General features: G+C 47.4%; 1 protein-coding gene across 3 annotated transcripts; it reads left to right on the top strand.

Moving 5' to 3' along the window:
* The first annotated feature begins 1,810 nt into the window (after positions 1-1,810).
* Positions 1,811-19,285, top strand: CC2D1B (coiled-coil and C2 domain containing 1B). Of its 3 annotated transcripts, XM_016120286.2 has the most exons (26): positions 1,818-1,905; positions 2,001-2,275; positions 3,851-3,933; positions 5,063-5,207; positions 6,195-6,298; positions 6,670-6,828; positions 7,232-7,357; positions 7,510-7,684; positions 7,826-8,001; positions 8,186-8,261; positions 8,348-8,458; positions 8,541-8,671; positions 8,785-8,857; positions 9,057-9,187; positions 9,599-9,716; positions 9,801-9,973; positions 10,387-10,512; positions 11,112-11,170; positions 11,259-11,375; positions 11,752-11,825; positions 11,972-12,030; positions 12,248-12,299; positions 12,728-12,827; positions 12,997-13,087; positions 14,217-14,346; positions 16,577-19,285. In XM_016120286.2, exons 3-25 carry the CDS (start codon positions 3,868-3,870, stop codon positions 14,343-14,345), a joined length of 2,571 nt encoding a protein of 856 aa, XP_015975772.2. In that variant the 5' UTR covers positions 1,818-1,905; positions 2,001-2,275; positions 3,851-3,867; the 3' UTR covers position 14,346; positions 16,577-19,285. The 3 variants fall into 3 exon arrangements, with proteins under 3 accessions (XP_036089841.1, XP_015975770.2, XP_015975772.2); XM_036233948.1 differs by lacking the exon at positions 7,232-7,357 and having other exon boundaries at positions 1,811-1,905; positions 14,217-18,310; XM_016120284.2 differs by lacking the exons at positions 14,217-14,346; positions 16,577-19,285 and having other exon boundaries at positions 1,816-1,905; positions 12,997-14,210.
* The last annotated feature ends 135 nt before the right edge of the window (positions 19,286-19,420 follow it).

Raw genomic sequence — 19,420 nt, 5'->3', positions numbered from 1 at the left:
TGTAATTAACAGCTCAATGCAAATCAATTGCAATCAAAATCTTGGCAGGGGTATTTGATATGCCTCTGCAAATTAATTCTAATACTTACATGGAGACCAACAATGGGACAAACTGATATCTAAAGCCTCATGTGAGGCACTGAGAAAAACACACCACACATGTAATCTGCCAGAAATGTTTGACCTCAGTTTATTGATGAGAAAATTATCAGATAAATTAAAATTGAGAAAAAAATATTCTGCAGAGTAACTGCTCCTCTTCAAAAATACCCATATCACAAAAACAAAAATATAACTATTTAGAACTATTCCAAACTAATGGAAACTAGAGAAATGAGAGCTAAATAGCTAAATGCATCGAATCTTCATTGAGTTGTGGATTTAAGAGACATAATTATAAACATAGGTAATGGTATTTTGTAAATGTTAAATTTTGTGAGTTATAAATTGTGTAGGAGAATCTTGTTCTTAGGAGAATCATGATTAAATATTTATATTTATAACTGCATATAATGGAATGAGAATCAGTATCAGAATATTTTAAAGAATTACACAATTAACAAAAATGAAAAATGGGTATCAAGTCATCCACTGAATAAGAAACATGACTGACCAACAAAATATAAACATAGTAAAAGAAGCCTGCAAGTAGAAACCTTTTCACATCTATTAGGAAAATTTTCTATAGTGCTATAGAACAACTAGAACCAAAGTGTGCCACTATTGAGAGTATAAACTTGAACAGATACTCTATAGATAATTTGGAATTATTATTGTGTGGAAAATGCAGAAATCTTATGAGCTAGCAATTCTAAACCAAGTTATACACCCTAGGAAAACACGTGTACCCTAGGAGTTGTGTACAAGAATGTTCATAGCACTGTAATGTAAAGCCATTGGAAAAGTGCATTATTTTCATACTATGAAATACCCTAGAGAAATAAAAAATAACTAGACAAAATGTAAGTATAAATGTGGACGGAGCTTACAAATAGGGTTGAGTAAAGCTGAAGAATATATGCAGTGATACCAATGATATAATGTTAAAGCTTGCAAAAAAAAAATACTATGGATTGTTTAAGGATATATACATATACAGTAGAAATATGTGCAGGAATAATAAACACCAAACTCAGAAGAGTGGGTATCTCTTTGGGAAAGGGTTGCAACGTGACAGGTGTGTGTAAGTGCCTTCACCTGTACTGTACTGGTTTTTTCTTCTTAAACTTCTGTTTGGTGCTCATGTTAATTCACACAAGAAATGAGACCTATTGAGTGCCTACTATGTACCATGCACTAGTGGCTCTAGGCACTTGAGACATCTTAGAGAACAAACAGCTCTGCCTTTGTGGAGCATGCATTCCAGCAAATGTGAAATATTGTATATCTCTGGGTATAAAATATTTCATTATAAAATTTAATGAGAAAAAAATGGGAGTGAGACTTCAATTTTAAAAATGCTAAAGTCGGTTTTCCCGGGGCAACCACCCCAAAGCAATAGAGAATGGAAAAGCTCTTTGTCCAAGGAACCTGGAAGATCTTTTAAACTGATAACTACAAAACACAGTAATTCAAGTTTATGAGCTAGGGTTTAGATAGAAGATTCTCTTTAACGCCCCTCTCCATCCCCCATTTCATTCCCTGCTGGGTAGGGAGGTTAAGAATTTGGTGTTCGACTATGAAGTGACTTCATGAAGAGGTGGAATGAGATGAACATCCACTGTCTGCTGCCTGTCATATCTTATTTCACCCGCCTTGTGATCGTAAAAAGTACATTCAGATACTGAACGATTAAGACTGTTAGAAAGGCCACTGACAAGGTGGCAAGCAGAGAAGCCCCACCTCGAGGGCGGAGCCTGCGTCAGCCCCGCCCTCACGCCGAGAGGGTCGGAGCGAGGACGTGAGGTGAGTGAGTACTCGGGAGTCTCGGAGGGCGTGACTTTGGCGGGGAAAGAGAAAATGGGCTTGGGCGAGCGACACACCTGTATTTGCACGAGCAGCTGGACACGTCAGAACCGTCTAACGACCCGTATGGAACTTCGTGTTACCTCTATGCTGAGAACCCCACCCTTGGAGTCACCTGTTGGAGCGCTACGCCCGCCTCGCCTTGCGCATGCGTATTGCGCTCCGCAGGGGCCTGGAATCACGTGTTAGGGCGCGAGCCGTCTCCGCCAGGGCGCTTCCGTCACGGCCGCCGCGGCGGCGGGGTGGCAGCGGGAGCCCTGGGCAGTTCCGGGGAGGAGAAGGCCCGCGTTGGTTTCGGATCCGCTACGAGGTATGTCGCGTAACGGCCCCCCGGCGAGTGGACACCTGGGGACGGCGAGGGAGATGGAGTGGGCTGGGGCGGGGCAGGGCGGTGCGTCCTGCTGCGCGGGAGTGGGGTCCCCGGATTCGCCTCTCCTGCGCACTCCGCTGCCCTGCTCTTTCCTGAGCCCGGGCCTGGGTCCTACACCCGTGCCCCTTAGACCGGTGCCCCTGGAGCCACAGACTTGACATGTCTAACTGACCTCGTCTTTTCCTTGAGCCTGCTCACGCAGTGCTCCCGCTCAATTGACGGCCCGCCATTCTCCCAAGCCACTGAAATCTGACTCTAGGAGTCACCCTGAGGTCCCATTCCCGTGCGCCCACATCCAGTTAACCCTGGAGCCTTGTTGATTTTACCCTCTAAGTTTGGAATCTCTCCACTTCTCGCCACCCCCACGCCTCCGCAACTCGCCCCTTTGGTCCGAACCGTTGCAAGACCGGACCCGACGGCTTCCAGTCTCCATTCTCCCTCCTACCTCCTTCCCTTAAGCAGCCAGACAGATGTTTCTGAATCGTCCAGCTGATCCCGTCACGTTCCTAGCCCTCAGAATAATGCCCAAACTCCTTTAAAGTTTTAAGTTTTTTCTATTTTGCCTCTTGCTGATATTTTCAGCTTCACTTGTTCCATTTTATGTCACACACTTTATGCTCCAGTAATCCCAGATCTTTAGTTTCCCTGTGCAGATCAAACTGTTTCTCACTTAAAAATAATTATCAGGTTGATCCCTCTGTTTGAAATTCTTATTCTCCATGACTCAGCAGCACAGGCACTGCCTTCTCCAAGAAGCCTTTTCTCTCTGTTGGATAACGGGCTGCACCTGGGCACTCATGGCCCCTGGAGCAGCCCTATGGGGTTCTGTCCATCGATGAGGCTATCTCCACCATGTAAATATCCTTTGAGAGTTGGGAAAATGTCAGATTCATTCCTGCCCTCCCAGTGCCCAGCACAGGGTCTCTGACACATAGTAGGTCCTGTGAATGGTTGTGAGATCTCCAAGAGAATCAGAATGCTGTCAGGTTTCTCTAGAGCAGAACTGTGCAAGAGAACTTTTTGTGATGAAAATGTTCAATATTTGTGCTGGCCAATGGCTGAGGAACTGGATTTTTAATTTAAATTTAAATGAAAAGAGTCATATATGGCTATCATATTTGATTGCACAGCTTTAGAGCCTTTCTGAATCCTGCCTAACCTTGTACCAACCCACCTTTACCTAGAGTTACTTTCCTGAATCTGTGTTTCAGGCTTATCCACGGCCTCATCCTCTTTGGTTTAATCTATATTTGTCAATAAGTTTGTAACTTTTTATTGTGTCCACATACACCCCACTTAAACTCATTAACAGGTGGTCTCCATCCCTTCCATCTCCCAAGTTGCTTGCTTCAGTGCTGTATTTCCAGTGCTAGTATTTCACCCTTTGGTGTTAAGCCATTGCCATCTCTCTCTGAGTTGGGAGTTTACTAACCACACCTTACTATAGGTAGCACTGTTGGGGGAGGAGCTTTTAGGCAGCTCCAGTCTGAGTCTTTTCCACTCCCCACCAAACAGGTATCTAGGCTGCCGAGATGCCAAGGCCAAGACCTCGGAAAGGCCCTCAGGCCAGTGGCCAGGGTGTGGCAGCTGCCAAGCAGGTATGTATACAGCTTTCTTCACCCCTGGACCAGTCTGAGAGTGGTGGTTCCTAAACAGCTTGGGCAAACTGGGTCACCTGTATGGTATCTCCATTAGTTCAGAGACTTGGAGCAGTGCTTCTGGAGTTGGCAGAGCCCTTAGAGACCCTCTGCCTGTTCTCTGCCAGACACACATGGGAGATGAGGCCAGAACTCACCTGTGTTTCAACCCAGGCATCCTTCTGCCATAGCCACCTCCATATGAATGATCTAGAGAGTTCAGGAATCACTAAAGTTTAGGGTGTTCTGAAGGGGCCAGCGTTCTCATGGGTTCTTTATTTAGGGCCATGACTGCTTGCTGGGGCTTGAGGGCTGTGTCCACTAGAAGAGTTTTGCCCCCTTAGAGATCTGTTCCCTAATATTCTCTTTATTTTTTTTGGTCCAAGTACTAAGACTTCTTAGTCCATTTTTATTGTCTTAAAAGAGGAAGGTAAGGAAGGTGGTAGAATAAAGGGCATAGACTCGTCATAAGACCTTATTTTAAATTCTAGCTCTGCCACTTACAAGGTCGTCTCAGTATTATCTGAACATGGAGATGAAAATAGTGCCTACTGTTACTTAGAGTAGTCAAATTTATAGAGAAAGTCGAATGTGGTTACCAGGGGCTGGGGGAAGGAGAGAACAGGAAATCGTTTAAGGGTACCAAGTTTCAGTTCTGCTAGATGAAAGGAGTTCTGGGATGGATGATAGTAGCACAACAGTGTGAATGTACATAATGCTACTGAACTCTACACTTAAAAATGGTTAAGATCATAATTTTCATGCTATGTGTGTTTTCCAAAAAAGAAAAAAAGAAATAAAAAGCCTGCCACTCAGAATTGTGAGAATTACCTAAGGCAGTCATGTAGGGTGGTGCTGAGCACAGTGTGTGGCAGCTAGCGCTGTTGATGTTATGAGTGATGATAATGGTGGTGTAGTTTCACTGGGTCTTTGTAGAGTCACTAGGGAGAAAAGTGTCCTAAAGTGTAATGTTGCAGCCTCAGTTTTCCTTTCTGTGCACTGGGCCTCAGACAGTGAAGGAGCCTGGCAGTGACTGCCAGGAGACTGGCTCTGGGACTGGGCTCTACCCTCTGTCTTCCTCTGTTCTCAGCTGGGGCTCTTTGTGGAATTCAGCCCTGATGACATACTGCTGGGGATGGAGGAGACCGAAGATGATGGGGACCTGGAGGCTGAGCTGCTGGCCCTCACTGGGGAAGCAGGGACCATAAGCAGAAAGCCAGCACCTAAGGGGCACGGTGAGTTTGTGGCACTGGGCTGGACTCGGTGCTGGGACCAGATGGGCTCAGGCAGTTGGAGAGGGTCTACAGCCTGATGACTTGTTCTTCCGATGTCTGTGTCCCTTCTGCAGCGATCCCACCAAGAGGCCATCTTGCCCTGCTCACACACCTGTGTGATGGGGCGCTTACTTCTTCCCTGGGTTGTCCGCCTCCCTATTATGGACAATCAGCGTTCTGACTCTCCGACTGACTTAGGTCACTATTCTTAGGCCTAGTATAGAGTAGGGGCTCAGCACAGACTGAATTGGGCACTAATAAGTGCACAGAAATTGTGTCAGATGAATACGTGGAATATTCCTCCCCAGCCTGGAAGAGGACAGAGACCTGAAGTCTAAGAGGGTCAGAGGGTCTAGATCTTAATCTCTTCTCACCAGGAACCCTCAGAGAGAACCCAGCCCCCTTTACCCCCAGACCCATGTACCCCTGAGATGAGAATGGGAGGACCTGAAAAGGGGCTCAGTGGCCTGGGAGAAACATGGCCTTCCATTCTCTCTCAGTTCAAACCTGCTTTAGAGTTAGATGAACTGGGTTTGAATCATGGCTTTGCCACTTAGGAGGATTACAATATTAGGAAATTTAATATTGGTAGTTCTATGTTTATTCTTATATAAAATGGGGATAATATTAACTGTCTTATAGAATTGTGATGTTAAAAATCTTAACATATGTGAAAGGTGTGGTTAGGGGGAATGGATGAATATGTCTGTGATGAACTACCACAGCAAAAATGCTGAGACGAAAATAGCTTCATTTTCTGTTGGAGGGCCCGGGAAGGATTCCCTGCTGAGGGTCTTTGAGCTGGCTCATAAAGGGAGAGCATAGGTTTTATAGGTGGGACTTTGGCTGTGGAGGGCAGTATTTCTCCCTGGGTGTAGAAATGTACAGTGCATTGAAGATCGTGTTCGTGGACCTTTTCTGAGTTGCCCTGACCCTCTGTCCCTGCAGCCCCCTTGCCTATGGCCCACATCGAGAAGTTGGCGGCAGACTGTATGCAGGATGTGGAGGAGGAGGAGGAAGAGGAAGGGCTGGAAGAGGATGCAGACTTGCTGGTGCGTCTGCCATGCTGTTGTCCGAGGGTTCTGGGGTCAAGCCTGTGGAAGAGGCCTGGGTTTGTCCTTCTGTGTGCCCTGATGTTAAGTGAGTACCTTGCCCTTCTTGGGCCCATTTTCCTGACTAGACAGTGTTAGACTAGTATCCTTTGATGTCTGTTGTGAGCTCTGCATTTGGGGATTCTCAGATTTGTAGTCTTCACTATTTAAAAGGCTATCTTCAGTCAGATTAAAGTGTTTTGGTAAAGGGGACTTTCGGGCACAGTGACTAATGTTGGAAAGTACTCTGGGGGAGAGGGCCCTTTATTTTCAGATTGTATTACAGGTATGGCCATGAGGCTTCCAAGCTCCTGGGATTTGTCTCCCCCCAGACTGAGCTGCAGGAGGTCCTGGGTACAGATGTGGAAGCTGGGCCCCTGGATGGTGATGAGACAGCCAGTTTGGGTGGCTCCGAGGAGGAGAAGGGACAAGAAAACATCGAATCTCCAGTACAGACAGCTCTCCTGACAGCTTCAGTCCCAGCAGCTCAGGTAAGTTCTGGAGGGACTTTTTGTGCCTTTGATACCCCTACGTACCCGTGTATAACATGCATGTAGCACAGCTTGCATAGGAAAGCTGCAGTATCCCTTTCTAGGGCCCCAAGCAGTGACTGAGCACGAAAAACTCTTTGGTGGCTGGCTGGCCTCAAAGGCCTCTCTGTTCTCACAGACCACCTCCTGCAGCTGTCCACAGATTGCCTGGGCCTCTGTGTTTGCCTCTGACATGGCCTCTGGCCTCTCCAGTGAGTCTTTGCCTCCTCCCTTGAGGCTTTTAGGCAATTTCTTCTCCTTGACTCCAAGAGCTCCGTTTTCTGGGGCAGCTTCCTTGAGGGAGGGAGCAACAAGGGCCTAGTTGGCTCTAGACTGGCCAGGCCCTGAACTGGAGTATCTACAGGCTGGAGGGCCTGAGGGGCTGCAGGCTCTGCTGGAAGATCGGATCCACAACTACCGGGAGGCCGCAGCCAGCGCCAAGGAGGCAGGTGAAGCGGCCAAAGCCAGGCGCTGTGAGCGTGGCCTGAAGGTGGGTTGGGCCCAGCCAGGGAGCAGGGCTGGGAGGAGTGGGGCTGAGGACAGCGGGTAAGGCAGCAGGAGGTTGGGCCAGTAGATGGGAGAGACACCTGGCCTGTCTTCATGCAGGGTCCAGACTGGGTTTCTGGTTCTTCTCTCCCTCAGACTTTAGAGTCCCAGCTGGCTGCTGTGAGGAAAGGAAGGAAGATCAATGAAGAGGAGATCCCCCCTCCAGTGGCTTTGGGGAAGAGGCCCCCAGCCGCCCAGGAAACAACCAACAGGAGCCCTGAGGCAGACCGCCCAGCTCCCCCCACCACGGATGACTGTCCTAGTCCCCACGGTCAGAGCCCACGGCCTGCTTCCCCATCCTGCCGCTGTCCACTGCCATCAGCCAACCAGACCTGTGGGTGTGGGGACTCAAGGTGCGCACCTTCTTCTTTGCCCCTGATGCCCCTTCTTTGGGTTTTTTGTTTCTCCGTAGACCATCCTTCCCAACCTGAGACGTGCCTCTTGGGCAGCCCTGGCATTTCTGCTCCACCTGATTCAGACCCACGGTCCCTGTTGTTGGCCCGACAGAGAGAATACAAAGTGGCTGCCCTGAATGCTAAGCGGGCTGGAGACTTAGGCCGTGCCCGAGAGCTCATGAGGATTGGGAAGGTATGACATCTGGCTCAGGGGCCCTGTGTCCAGCCCCTCACAGGTGGAGGCAGTGAGTTGCTTAAGGTTATGCAGCTAGAGTGGTGGAGACTTGAGTGAGAGTGGCCGGAAAAGGAGTTTTCTTAGCCCAGACTCTTGGGGTTCCTTGGCTTATGCCCACAGCAGCTTTTCCTTACTACTGCAGAGATTTGGTGCTGTCTTGGAGGCCCTAGAGAAGGGGCAGCCTGTGGACCTGAGTGCCATGCCCCCAGCACCTGAGGGTGAGTATGAGGATGGTGGTGGGGGAACCTGGTCAGGCTGGGGCTGGCCAGGCGTCCCACCTATACTTCTGCTCTGGGTCCTCCAGACCTGAAGCCCCTCCCACAGGCTTCTGAGGCCCTCACAGCACCCTCAGTTTTATCCCCAGCAGTGGAGCGAGTGCAGCCAGTGATGGCTCCTGACACTCCAGCAAACCCAGGTAGGATGGCATGCTGGGACTGTGGAGTGGGGACCTGGGGAGAGGCAGGCATAGCTGATGCCATCTTCTTCCTCCTTTTAAGCGGCCCGTACTGAGCCACAGACAGTGCTGGATGCCCTGCAGCAGAGGCTGAGCAAGTACCGCGAGGCAGGCATCCAGGCACGGGGAAGTGGGGATGAGCGCAAGGCCCGGATGCACGAGCGCATTGCCAAGGTGGGCCCTCGGCTCTGCAGCCTCCTGCCCTATGTCAGCCTCTCTCTGTCTCTTCCTTTGTGGAGCCTGCAGAATGTTGCCTGCCATAGGTCCCTCCCTTTCTTTCCTTGCAGCAATATCAAGATGCCATTCGAGCATTTCAAGCAGGACGTAAAGTTGATTTTGCTGAGTTGCCTGTTCCTCCAGGTCAGTGCTTGGCCTAGGGTTTATGAGGTGGTCTCTGAGCAAGTGGGGGGAGGGGGTGCATGATATCTCATGTATCTGCCTCCACTGTATGGGAGCCACCCATCCCAGCCATGCCTAGGAAGACCCAGCCAAGGCCCACGGCAACATAGTGCTTCCCTGAGGCTACCCTCCCCTTTTCCCCACTCTTTGTCTTCTACAGGATTCCCCCCCATTCCTGGTTTGGAGCCCACTGCAGGCACTGAGGAAGATGCAGTGGCAGCTACTTTAGCAGCTGCCCAGAAACTGGCCACCTCAGAGGACACAGCCCTGGCAGAGGAAGATGGGGATGAGGTTTGTCCAAGACTCCAGGGGTTGGTGGGGGAAAAATGACAGATGAAGGGTTATTCCAGACCCTACTGTCCACACTAACAAGCCTAAGGAGGTAGATAGTCTTTCTTCCGTTTTGCAGAGAAAAAACTTGGCCAAGGGCACCCAGATAAGCCTTTTAGAGCTAGATTCAGACCAAGGTCTGACTCCAGAAGCCAGGTTCAATCTCCAATACCCTTGCTGTCCTGTTGGAGAGGTTAGCTCAGAGAGCTTCTGCGGCTTCTGCTGAGTTTCTCTAGGGCCCATAAGAGAAGCCATTCATCTCAGTTCACATGGTAAGTTAGTGCAGTGTTAGGAAGGCAGTCCAAGTCTGGGAGCTGCCACAGCTGGGGTAGGAGAACAGATTCCCTGTGACATCTTCCTGATCATCTACAGGATGAACCTCCTTCCCAGGCCCCAGTGGCCAAGAAGCCAGCACAGCCTCTGGTCCCTTCATCCCGGCCCCTGCCTGAGCCCAAGGCCTCGAGTTCTAAGGAGTCTCTGGGACCCTCTGGTGAGCTGGAGAGAAGGAGGGTGTCACTGTGAAGGCTCCCGTGAAGGGCAGGCATGGCTCTAACCAGTGTCGCTCTCCCTTCAGTGCGGGAGCAGCTGGCACTACTAGAGGCACGGAAACTGCAATACCAGCGGGCAGCCCTTCAGGCCAAGCGGGGCCACAACCTGGAACAGGCCAAAGCTCATCTGCGGTTGGCCAAATGCCTTGAGGCTCAGATCACCCAGGTCCGAGCAGGCCGACCTGTGGACCTCTCCAAGGTGAGTCTCACCTTGTTAAGCAGCAGGACTTCTTAGGCAGAGGAGGTGGGTGGGAGGCTTGAGGAGCAGGGCTGTGAACCAAGGCAGCTGCTTGGTGAAGGTGGGACTTGGATAGGGTGTGGTGATAGCTGAAAAAGAGCCTTTTGCTTATCCCTGTCTCTACTCCATGCCACTGAGAGAGGGTGGGGGAAGGCCAGGTGGGTTGCTTGTGGTCAGAGATGACAAGGCAGGGCAAGGCCAGTGGGAGGCAGAGTGTTGCAGCAGCCTGAAATAGAATGGGAGGCAATAAGTTCTCATCACTGGAGGTTAGTAGAAGCTGGAGAAACATCTTGTTTGGATTCCTGTGCTCGTTAGGCTCAGTAGAGGAATAATCTGACTCTTGGGGCCCCTGAGGGGCCTTGCGACCTGGACAGGTGCCTTCACCCTTGACGGATGAGGAGGGTGACTTCATCCTCATTCACCATGAGGACCTGCGGCTCTCCCAAAAGGCTGAGGAGGTGTACGCCCAGCTACAAAAAATGCTGCTGGAGCAACATGAGGTCAGTAGACTGCTTGTCTGTCTTCCCATTTCAGTGCCCTCCCCTTTCCTCTCTTTCAGGAGAGGCATGGGGCTGAGACCAGATAGGCTTGGATTCAGATTCTGGCTCTTCCACTTACTGGCTGTGTGACCTTGGGCAAGGCCCTCCTTTCCCTTAACCACATTTTCCCTATCTGTAAAATGGGATAATCTCTCTCCTTCAAGGTGGTTATGAAGTTAATAGAGTGGAGGGGAAAGTGCTTTGAAGATGGGAGGAAGAAGTGTTATGGGAGACAGATACATATGTATATAGAGAAATTTATATAAACATAATGTATATTTGTGTCTATGGATCTGAGCTGCTGGCTCCAAGTCAGCCTTTTGAAGTGATGTTTCTATTAGGTTTTGAAGGAAGAATAAGAGTTTGCTAATAAGTAAATTTTGGGGCCTGCCTGTCATCAGGACAGAAACAGCAAAAACTTAGAAAAGTGATAGGACTTGGAAACAGTGGCCTTGGGGTGTGTGTTGGGGAAGGAGAGCAGTGAGACTACAGAAGGTTGGAGCTTTCGGAAGTCAGGCCTTGAAAGCCATCCTAGAATCACTCTGGGCCTCTGTTTTCAGAAGTGTCTGCTGTTCTCCAAGCAGTTCATGCACCAGGGCAATGTGGCTGAGACTACCCGGTAAATGCAAGGGCTTGGTGTGGGGCATGTGAAGTGGGGAGCAGAAAGTGAGCCTTGTCATGCTGACATGTGCACCTGTCCCTATCAGGTTTGAGAATCTTGCTCAGGACCGCAAGAAACAGCTTGAGATCCTGCAGCTGGCCCAGGCCCAGGGCCTTGACCCTCCTAGCCACCACTTTGAGTTGAAGACATTCCAGACTGTGAGGTACCAAAGCCTTAGGGAAACAGTGGCTCCATGCAGGGATGGACCAAGAGACTGAGGGCCAAGCCTGAAGACTTAGGCCCCTTTAGTGAGGCTTCCCCACCCTAGGCACTGGGCCTTGGGGTTGTGGGAAGTAGGATATGATGCCTGCCTATGAGGAGCTTGGAACTGCAGGTGGCTAGGAACGGAGCCCTGGACTGGGGGTCACAGACCAAGGTCCATATGTCACCTTTGCCACTCCTAGCACAGGCGAGCTTTGCCTCCCTGGGCCCACTCTCTTCCTGAATACCACCTAGCAAGCAGGCAGGCACTGGAAGAGGGGACCTTTTTGACTGTGCTCCTTCACTTTGGGCTCTTTCTCCTTGTTTCCTGGTTATAGGATCTTCTCAGAACTCAGCAGCACAGAAATGCATCTGGTCATTGTCCGGGGAATGAACCTCCCGGCCCCGCCAGGTATCCCCAGGGCCACCCCTATTCCAGGAGGGTCTTGCCCAAAAACTCCACCCCTGGCCAACAGGAGGCACTGGCTCTCCCTCCACATTATGTGCTGGGCTCTTGGCTACTCCCTTCTGACCCTGGCTCCCATTCCTCTTTCATAGGGGTTACCCCTGATGACTTGGATGCTTTTGTGCGGTTTGAGTTCCACTACCCTAACTCGGTGAGGTTCTGGTAGAGGTGGGATCCTCTTATCCCCATCTTCCATTCCAGGACCCTGTACTCAATTCTTCCTATTCCTGGGAATTCTGGCTATGGGGAGGGGTTTGACCTTGGGCCCATTCTCTATAGGAGTCCCTTCAGTCATCACTGAGCCTAGAGTTCTTGGCCTTGTAGACCTGTTTTTTCAAGCTGTCCTGACTTCTCCCTTACTGCTTTAGGACCAGGCTCAAAAAAGCAAAACAGCTGTGGTGAAGAACACAAACTCTCCAGGTGAGGGCTGCTTTCTCCTTCCTCTCACTCTGTGAGTGTAGCACTTGTGTTTCCAGATCAATAATCTTACTTGGTACTCAACTTGGGAGATGAAGGTATCACCACTCTTCTCATGGGGAGACAGGCTCAAAGAGGTAAAGGGACTTGCTTACAACCTCAAAACAAGGAGGCGGTGGAAACAGGACTTGAATCTAGGAATCCTGACTCCAAATTCCAAGTCTCTTCCACTTTGGTATAAGCTGTATAATAAGAACTTCCATGGACTTCCAAAGCCCAGGACTAGATGCTCTGCCACCCTCTTGTGGTAGTCCCTCTGAATTGCAGGCATAGAGCTTGAGAGGGGAAGCCAGCCCTGGGCCTCTGTTGACCATTTCCCTCAGGAAATCCCTGGGAGCCAAGCCCCTTCTTGTTTTGTCTCCTTCTTGCAGAATTTGATCAACTCTTCAAACTAAACATCAACCGAAACCACCGGGGCTTTAGGAGGGTGATCCAAAGCAAAGGGATCAAGTTTGAAATCTTCCACAAAGGGTGAGGCCCTGGTCAGTCAGTCATACTGCCAAGCTGGGCTGGGCAGAAGGAATGGTTTCCATTGCTGCTGCTGCCCCTGCTACTTCTCAGTTTTCTAATGCTGGCCTAAGCCAGCTCCTTCCTGCTTTCCCTGCACAGTCTAATCCTCTGCTGACTCTTGGCTCCCCAGATCCTTCTTCAGAAGTGACAAGCTGGTTGGCACAGCCCACATGAAACTGGAACGGCTGGAGAATGAGTGTGAGATCAGAGAGATTTTGGAGGTAGGGTGGGCAAACCAGAAGACATGGCAAGTGAAGAGCCAACATTCATTGAACCACATTCCCATTGTAGGTTTTTGTACCTTTAAAAATACCCTCAGGTGTGCTGTAGAGCAGGTGCCAGTTCCATTTCACAAATTAAGAGATTCAGAGGGTTTGAGAAAATTTTAAATGTCACGCAGATGGAAAGTAGCTGTATTCAACACTGGGTCACTCAGTTCCCAGGGATGGTGAATTATTGGTCCTTTGAGGGGGGGTCCGGTCATTGCTATCAACTTGGCACACATGAATTCCTAGGCTTTTGGTGGGGGCAGTTATGGTTGAGGCAATTGTGTGCCAGCATGACGAAGTAGAACAAGCACTGGATGTAAAGTCGATATGGTATTTTCAGATCAGGGACCTACCACAATAAAGCCTAGTCTTTGTTTAAGAATTGGCCCCAGACAGCTCCTTAAGCTTCAGTGAACTCATCAAATTTTACAGGCAGGGAGCTTGCCTCTGACAAGGTCGAGAGAGATGGGTGTGTACATAAGCTCAGTGTGTCCCTGGCAGAGTGCAGCCCAGACCCTTGCCAATGCCTTCATAGGTAGGGCTTTTCCCACTATGATGTGCCTACCTGCCTCTGCCACCTGTTGGGGAGAGTTGTTCTTAAGTGGGCCCTGCTCTGTATTAGCCACATACAGGGCAGTCACTGCCTATTAGCACTACTTTGCACTCCAGCTGCCTCCTCTCCTGCCCAGGAGGGAGGCTGCATGGTGGGTGAAAAGGAACCATTGGCTTGGGTTCTAGGCCTGGCCTTGCACTGTGGCTGTGTAACATCCACTTCTCTCTGAGCATTTGAGCTTAGTGGTTTTCAGGCTGTACCTTTAAGCCAGAGCATTTCTTCCCGTAGTTGCCATGGGGAAAACTTAGCAGAACTCTAGAGGTTTCTAATCACCTCAGAGCATTGATGCTTATTTGGATTTTCATATTGCTTTTATGACTTACCTAACACCAGTACCACCAAACAGCAGGATTGTCATGAAATGGAGACTCCTGCTTTGACACTGCAGGATACTGTGGCTCATTCCTCACCTATGAGCATAGGGAGCTGCTGCTCCTGTCAGTTACCTTCTCCTTCCCTCCCTCCTAGGTCCTGGATGGAAGGAAGCCCACTGGGGGCAAGCTGGAGGTGAAAGTGAGGCTGCGTGAGCCTCTGAGTGGCCAGGATGTGCAGATGGTCACCGAGAACTGGCTGGTCCTGGAGCCCAGGGGCCTGTGAGGTGGGCAACTCTGTGGGCCCTCAGAACCTCTGTACCCTGCTCATGCCCCATAGGGAGACTTGCAGTACTCAACTCATATCTGGGGAGAAAGCCTAAGAATTTCTCATCTGTGAGGATGAGCAAGAGGCAAAACTATTAGGGCTTGGGCTGAGATTACGATTCTCGTAGAACTGGGGAGGGAAGTTAAACCTTCCCAAGTCTGTCTTCAGGAAATCCTTTCTAAACTCTATTTGTATATTCTCTGTAGTTTAGATTTACTTCCTACTTTTTATGCTTTGTGCCTTGTGATGGTCAATGCTGGGAGAGGAGTCAGGCCAGCAACTGTGTGCAGAAGCATACTTTTCACAGCTTTGCTGGCTACAGAAGCCTTTGTACATAAGGGAGATAGATGCTGCTACATAGACACCAAAGACCTACTAAGTACGTGCATTACTGACCGGGGCTCTTCTTTCCTGTTGCTGGTCCCTCCCTGGGCCTCCATACCAAAGCAGGCTGGATTCCAGGATGCTGCATTCCCCCTCCCTCTCAGCAAAGGCCAGGATAGCCTCATTGTTCTGTCATGGAGTCTTGCAGCCCCTTAACCCCTATGTAGCAACACTGTGCAGCTTACCCCAGCCCCCCGTTGCAACATTTATGGATGTGCCTTTAAAAGATAATTGTAAGGGATGGGTAAACTTGAGAGTGATCAGAAACAGCCCTGCTTAGGGTGGCGGCAGGGTTCTGTGACTCCAGTTTGCCAGTGGCAGCCTATGCCACACAATGCAGTTTATCCTAGCTCTACCTGTGTCTGTGCCTTGGTTCGTGATGCTACTGCACTAGCAAGGTTGCATCTTGGGTTTTGGTTCATGCCTAAAACTAAGATTGCTTACTGGAGGGGAGAAAAAAATATACATGTATATAAATAAAATTTTATGTAGACATTACAGTAGTCTTATACTCTATACACAGTGCAACCATCAAAGTCCTAGACAAAAGCCTTGTCACTTTTTAAAAACCAGAGTAGCTGTTAACATCTGACAGAAATGGCTGCTCTGGCTTCCTCTTTTGAGAAAGGGCAAAGGAAGCCTTGCTGCTTTAGCTGATCACCTAGAGAAATGCCTTCATTCCCAAGAAGTTCTCCTTTGGCTTTCTCAGAATGAATGGGGAGATGGAGGAATTTACAGTTGCAATAGATTTAATATTAAAAACTCCAATATTCTACACTTTTCAGAAGAAAATTTTAACATCCCATCCCCACCCCCTTTTGAAGCATTAAGTTCAATAATGCATTCCTCAAGATCGTTTTTGAAAGGCTCTAAGTGAAGCAGATACATTCAGCTTACAGATCTCCATAGTATTGCATAAGCACAGCTCAGAGATTGAATTTTCTGGGATTGGGCCGGGCTGTGCTTCCCTGCCCTTCAGAGATCTTTAGTGGATAACAGCATGAACAAGAGACAAATGACTTTTTTCCAAGAGCTTTTGGCCAGTCTAACTTACCTATCGGAGTGAGCTACCAAAATTTCCACAGATGTGAGGTTTAATACTTAATTGCAGTCACATCTATGTGTCAAACAGGCAGTAATCTAAAATGAAAAGGAAGGTTATTAGCCTTCATAGGGTGGTCAGGAGGGTTCCTGACCCAATCTAACCTTCCCCTCAGGGTTTGCACCCCAACCCAGTACTTACTAAGAGGGCCAGGATAGCTGTGGTTGTTATCCTTAAAGGTTCCAACCAGCTTTAGTAACTTCTAAACTCAGGCCTCTGCTGGAAATGCCTTATTCCATTTTGATAAGAGTATTTCTGTGGCTCACAGATTTCCCTTCACAACCTGTTCAATTGCAGTCTCCTTCACTGCTCTTTGCTTTTAGGAAAACAACCTTCAGGCTGAGGGAGGCAAGACAAAGCCACCCACTGTACTTGGAGACTGAGGTTCTTAAAAGGCCTTTGTTTTAGCCAAGGCATGCAGGGGCCATTAGCATGGGAGGAGCCTGACTAGTCTAGTCTTAGGATTTGTACAAGTGCAGCAACTAAATAGTGGAGATTAGTGACTCAGTGGGCAACTGGGAACCAGCCACGACTCAAATCATTTTTAAATTTTAAATTCTCTCCCCAATTTGGGACAAGGCACAATTTCTTCTGAATTAGTGAAATGAATAATATATGGAATAAATTTTTCTTAGAATCAGGAAATCTTGCTCACAAAGAATAAGCTATTTTGTAACTTTGACATCATTTTCCTTTCTTACAGCACCACTCTGAAACCTGCATTGTTGCTACCAAATTTTGAGAGCTTGTTTTCCAAATTTTGCAGGCAGACCCGAAAAGATCTTGCCCATTAAATAAAGGCATCTCCTTTTAGGATGAAACTGGGGCTGAGATTGGTAGAGCCAGTTAACTTGCACCTCCACCTAGTCTACCTCCATCACAGATAGATTCTTCCCTCTCTGGGCCTCAACTTCCCAAACTCTAGAGTGGACATTATCATTCCTGCTCTACTCCTTAGCCCTTCTGGCTACATGTATAATTCCTTAAGATCCCATTATCATCATTATTATTAAAATAGAAACCACTATCACAAACTTATTAAATATAGAAAGTGTTCAGCACATTGCTTATTGTCTGAAATGCATTAAATGCATAAATTATTTCCCGGATAACTAGTTATGACAGAAGTAAATTTAGTTGGAAACTTTGGGCCTACCAGCATTCAGGAACCACTGGATGAGGGAAAATACTAGATGAGAACTTACATAAGACAAAAAGTCCCATATTTCTATAGCCCTAGAGAGTCCAGTAGGTGCTCAGAAAATGTTGATAAAAATAAATGAAAAAACTATATTGTTTAGCAGTTGGTAAGAATTCAACACTTATTAAAAATTTAATATTACCATAATGGTCATTCTATTCTTCAGCTTACAAGGATCTCTATATTTCAATCTTTTAAGTTTATGTTCTAAAAAATCTGATTTAGAAATATGTTTCAGCCCTCTATAGGGCTGAAACATATTTTCACAGTGTATGAAAACAAAAGATAAAGGGAAGAAAAGTAAACTACCTTGGCTATTTTATGTCCAATTCCAAAAGATAATTATGCTAAACATAAAGGACATTTTATACAATTAAGAATGGACCTGACTATGCAAGGCCAGAGTTTGTCCTTAGTAGGAGAATTAAAAAACCTGCAGTGATCCAAAAGAAATATGTACAATTTCAAGGCATATTTAGCTGAATGGGGGGAAAGATAAACTTCTATAGGAAAAAAACAGAGCTCCTGTAGAAGCCCTGAACTTTCAAAGTATATTTAGACCAAGCTGGATGTTACAAAAAAATACCTGCCTCTATTAAGTGTGCCCTGTTCCTGTCAGGTTTTGGAGGGGATGTGTGTGATTCCAAGGCTTAGTCCTTATAAACTGGTGTCCTGTGGGCATCTACTGTTTCCCTTAGAAGTTCCAAGTACCTTTGAGTTTTGGGAACAGTCACAATCAGTTCTCTGCAGCCACCACCAGCAAAGCCTATGGAGAGACATGTAGAATGTGAATCCCACTACCCCCCACACGTGTATACCATGGAAAAGGGATAAACCTGGTTAGATACACTTTGAACAGAAGGCCACGCCTTTGGGCCTTGGTCTGGAAAAGAGCTGCTGCCCTAAACAGTCCATAGCCTGTAACTGCCCAGCTCTAACCACTATCCCAGAGGCCTGCACTAACTTCCAGAGGATGCCAGTGACAAGGGAGTGAGTTACTCTATAAGCAGTGTTTTTCGAACTCGGTAGTGAAATTCATTTGATCTGACTAAAATAAAATTTTAATGAAAAGAATCAGAGTGAATCACATATATTGTGGCTAAACCAAATCTTCATTCCTAATACCACTCCCACTAAAAGTAACCATGGCTGATTCTAAGGCTGGGGCAAGGTAAGCTCAGATGAGCCTGGAGCATCCTGTTAGGCCAGAAAAGGATGTGTTAAAAAAAAAAAAAATGATAGCACATCACAGGGATGCAGGAGCTACCCTGAAGGGGGTCTCTCTGGCCAAAGCTGAGGCCATCTGAGTACCAAAGTAATGAATTAGAACCATTCAAAAAGTAATTCACAAGGCCATAAAGGAAACTGACTGAATAAATAGAAAAGAAGGAAGGACTTTTGCTTATAGATGACCAAGTGCAACTGATAAACATGGAAGGGGTGCTGGAATTGAAAAATTCTGTAACTATCATAGTAAAAGAATAATTCAGACAGTAGAAGCTAAATCTAAGGGGAAATTTTGATATTTGCATGATCTGAGAATGTGTCTATGCATTGGTTTTTCATTCCAAGGGGAAAAATATACAGTGGAGAAACTGGACAACACTTTGACCAGGTAATCAAAATTTACTATCATCAACAAGGAGCAGAAAGGCATCAGGTGACCCCAGAGGTGATGCCATAAAAAGGACACAACATCACTTAAGTAGGATGCTGGCCAAGAATGTATAGATTGATTCTAATTATGAAAAGACACCAATCAAATTCAAAATGAGGCATTTACTATTTAAAAAATGAGGTGAGGGAACCTATATTCAAAAATATTGACATAAAGGTGAGTCAGGAAAGTTCTTTGCCCTATGTGACTCTAGGATAAAAGCATTACTGGAAGGAGAAAATGCTATGAAGTACACATTAGATGCTAGGTTAAAGTATATCAATGTAAATTGAAGTTGAGAACTGCGGTAATGTAAGGTGATCTTATTTTTAGGAAAAAAGCATTGAAATACTTGGGGGTAAGGGGCTATGGTGTATTCAGCTCACTTTCAAAGAACTCCATTTTTAAGGAGAGACAACTGATAAAAGTACATGAGGCAAAATGTTAATGTGAACAATTGGTGAATCTAGGTAAAGCATACACAGGTTTTTTTTTTACTTGCAACCTTCTTGGGAGTTTAAATAATTTCTCAATAAAATGTTTTTTTAAATGCCTCTAGTGTATATTGTAACTAAAAATCTTGGGTATATTCGTCAGCTTTCACAGAAAGGCCCAATTCAATACCTGCCATTCACTTGGGCAGATCCTGAGCAATCCTGACGTTGGCTCTGCTATCCAAGTCACCTCAT

This window comes from Rousettus aegyptiacus, unplaced genomic scaffold (genome assembly GCF_014176215.1).
Source record: "Rousettus aegyptiacus isolate mRouAeg1 unplaced genomic scaffold, mRouAeg1.p scaffold_m13_p_1, whole genome shotgun sequence".
NCBI classification, from domain to species: domain Eukaryota; kingdom Metazoa; phylum Chordata; class Mammalia; order Chiroptera; family Pteropodidae; genus Rousettus; species Rousettus aegyptiacus.
Note: the sequence above shows the minus strand (reverse complement) of the source record. Positions and strands in the feature narration are given on the sequence as shown.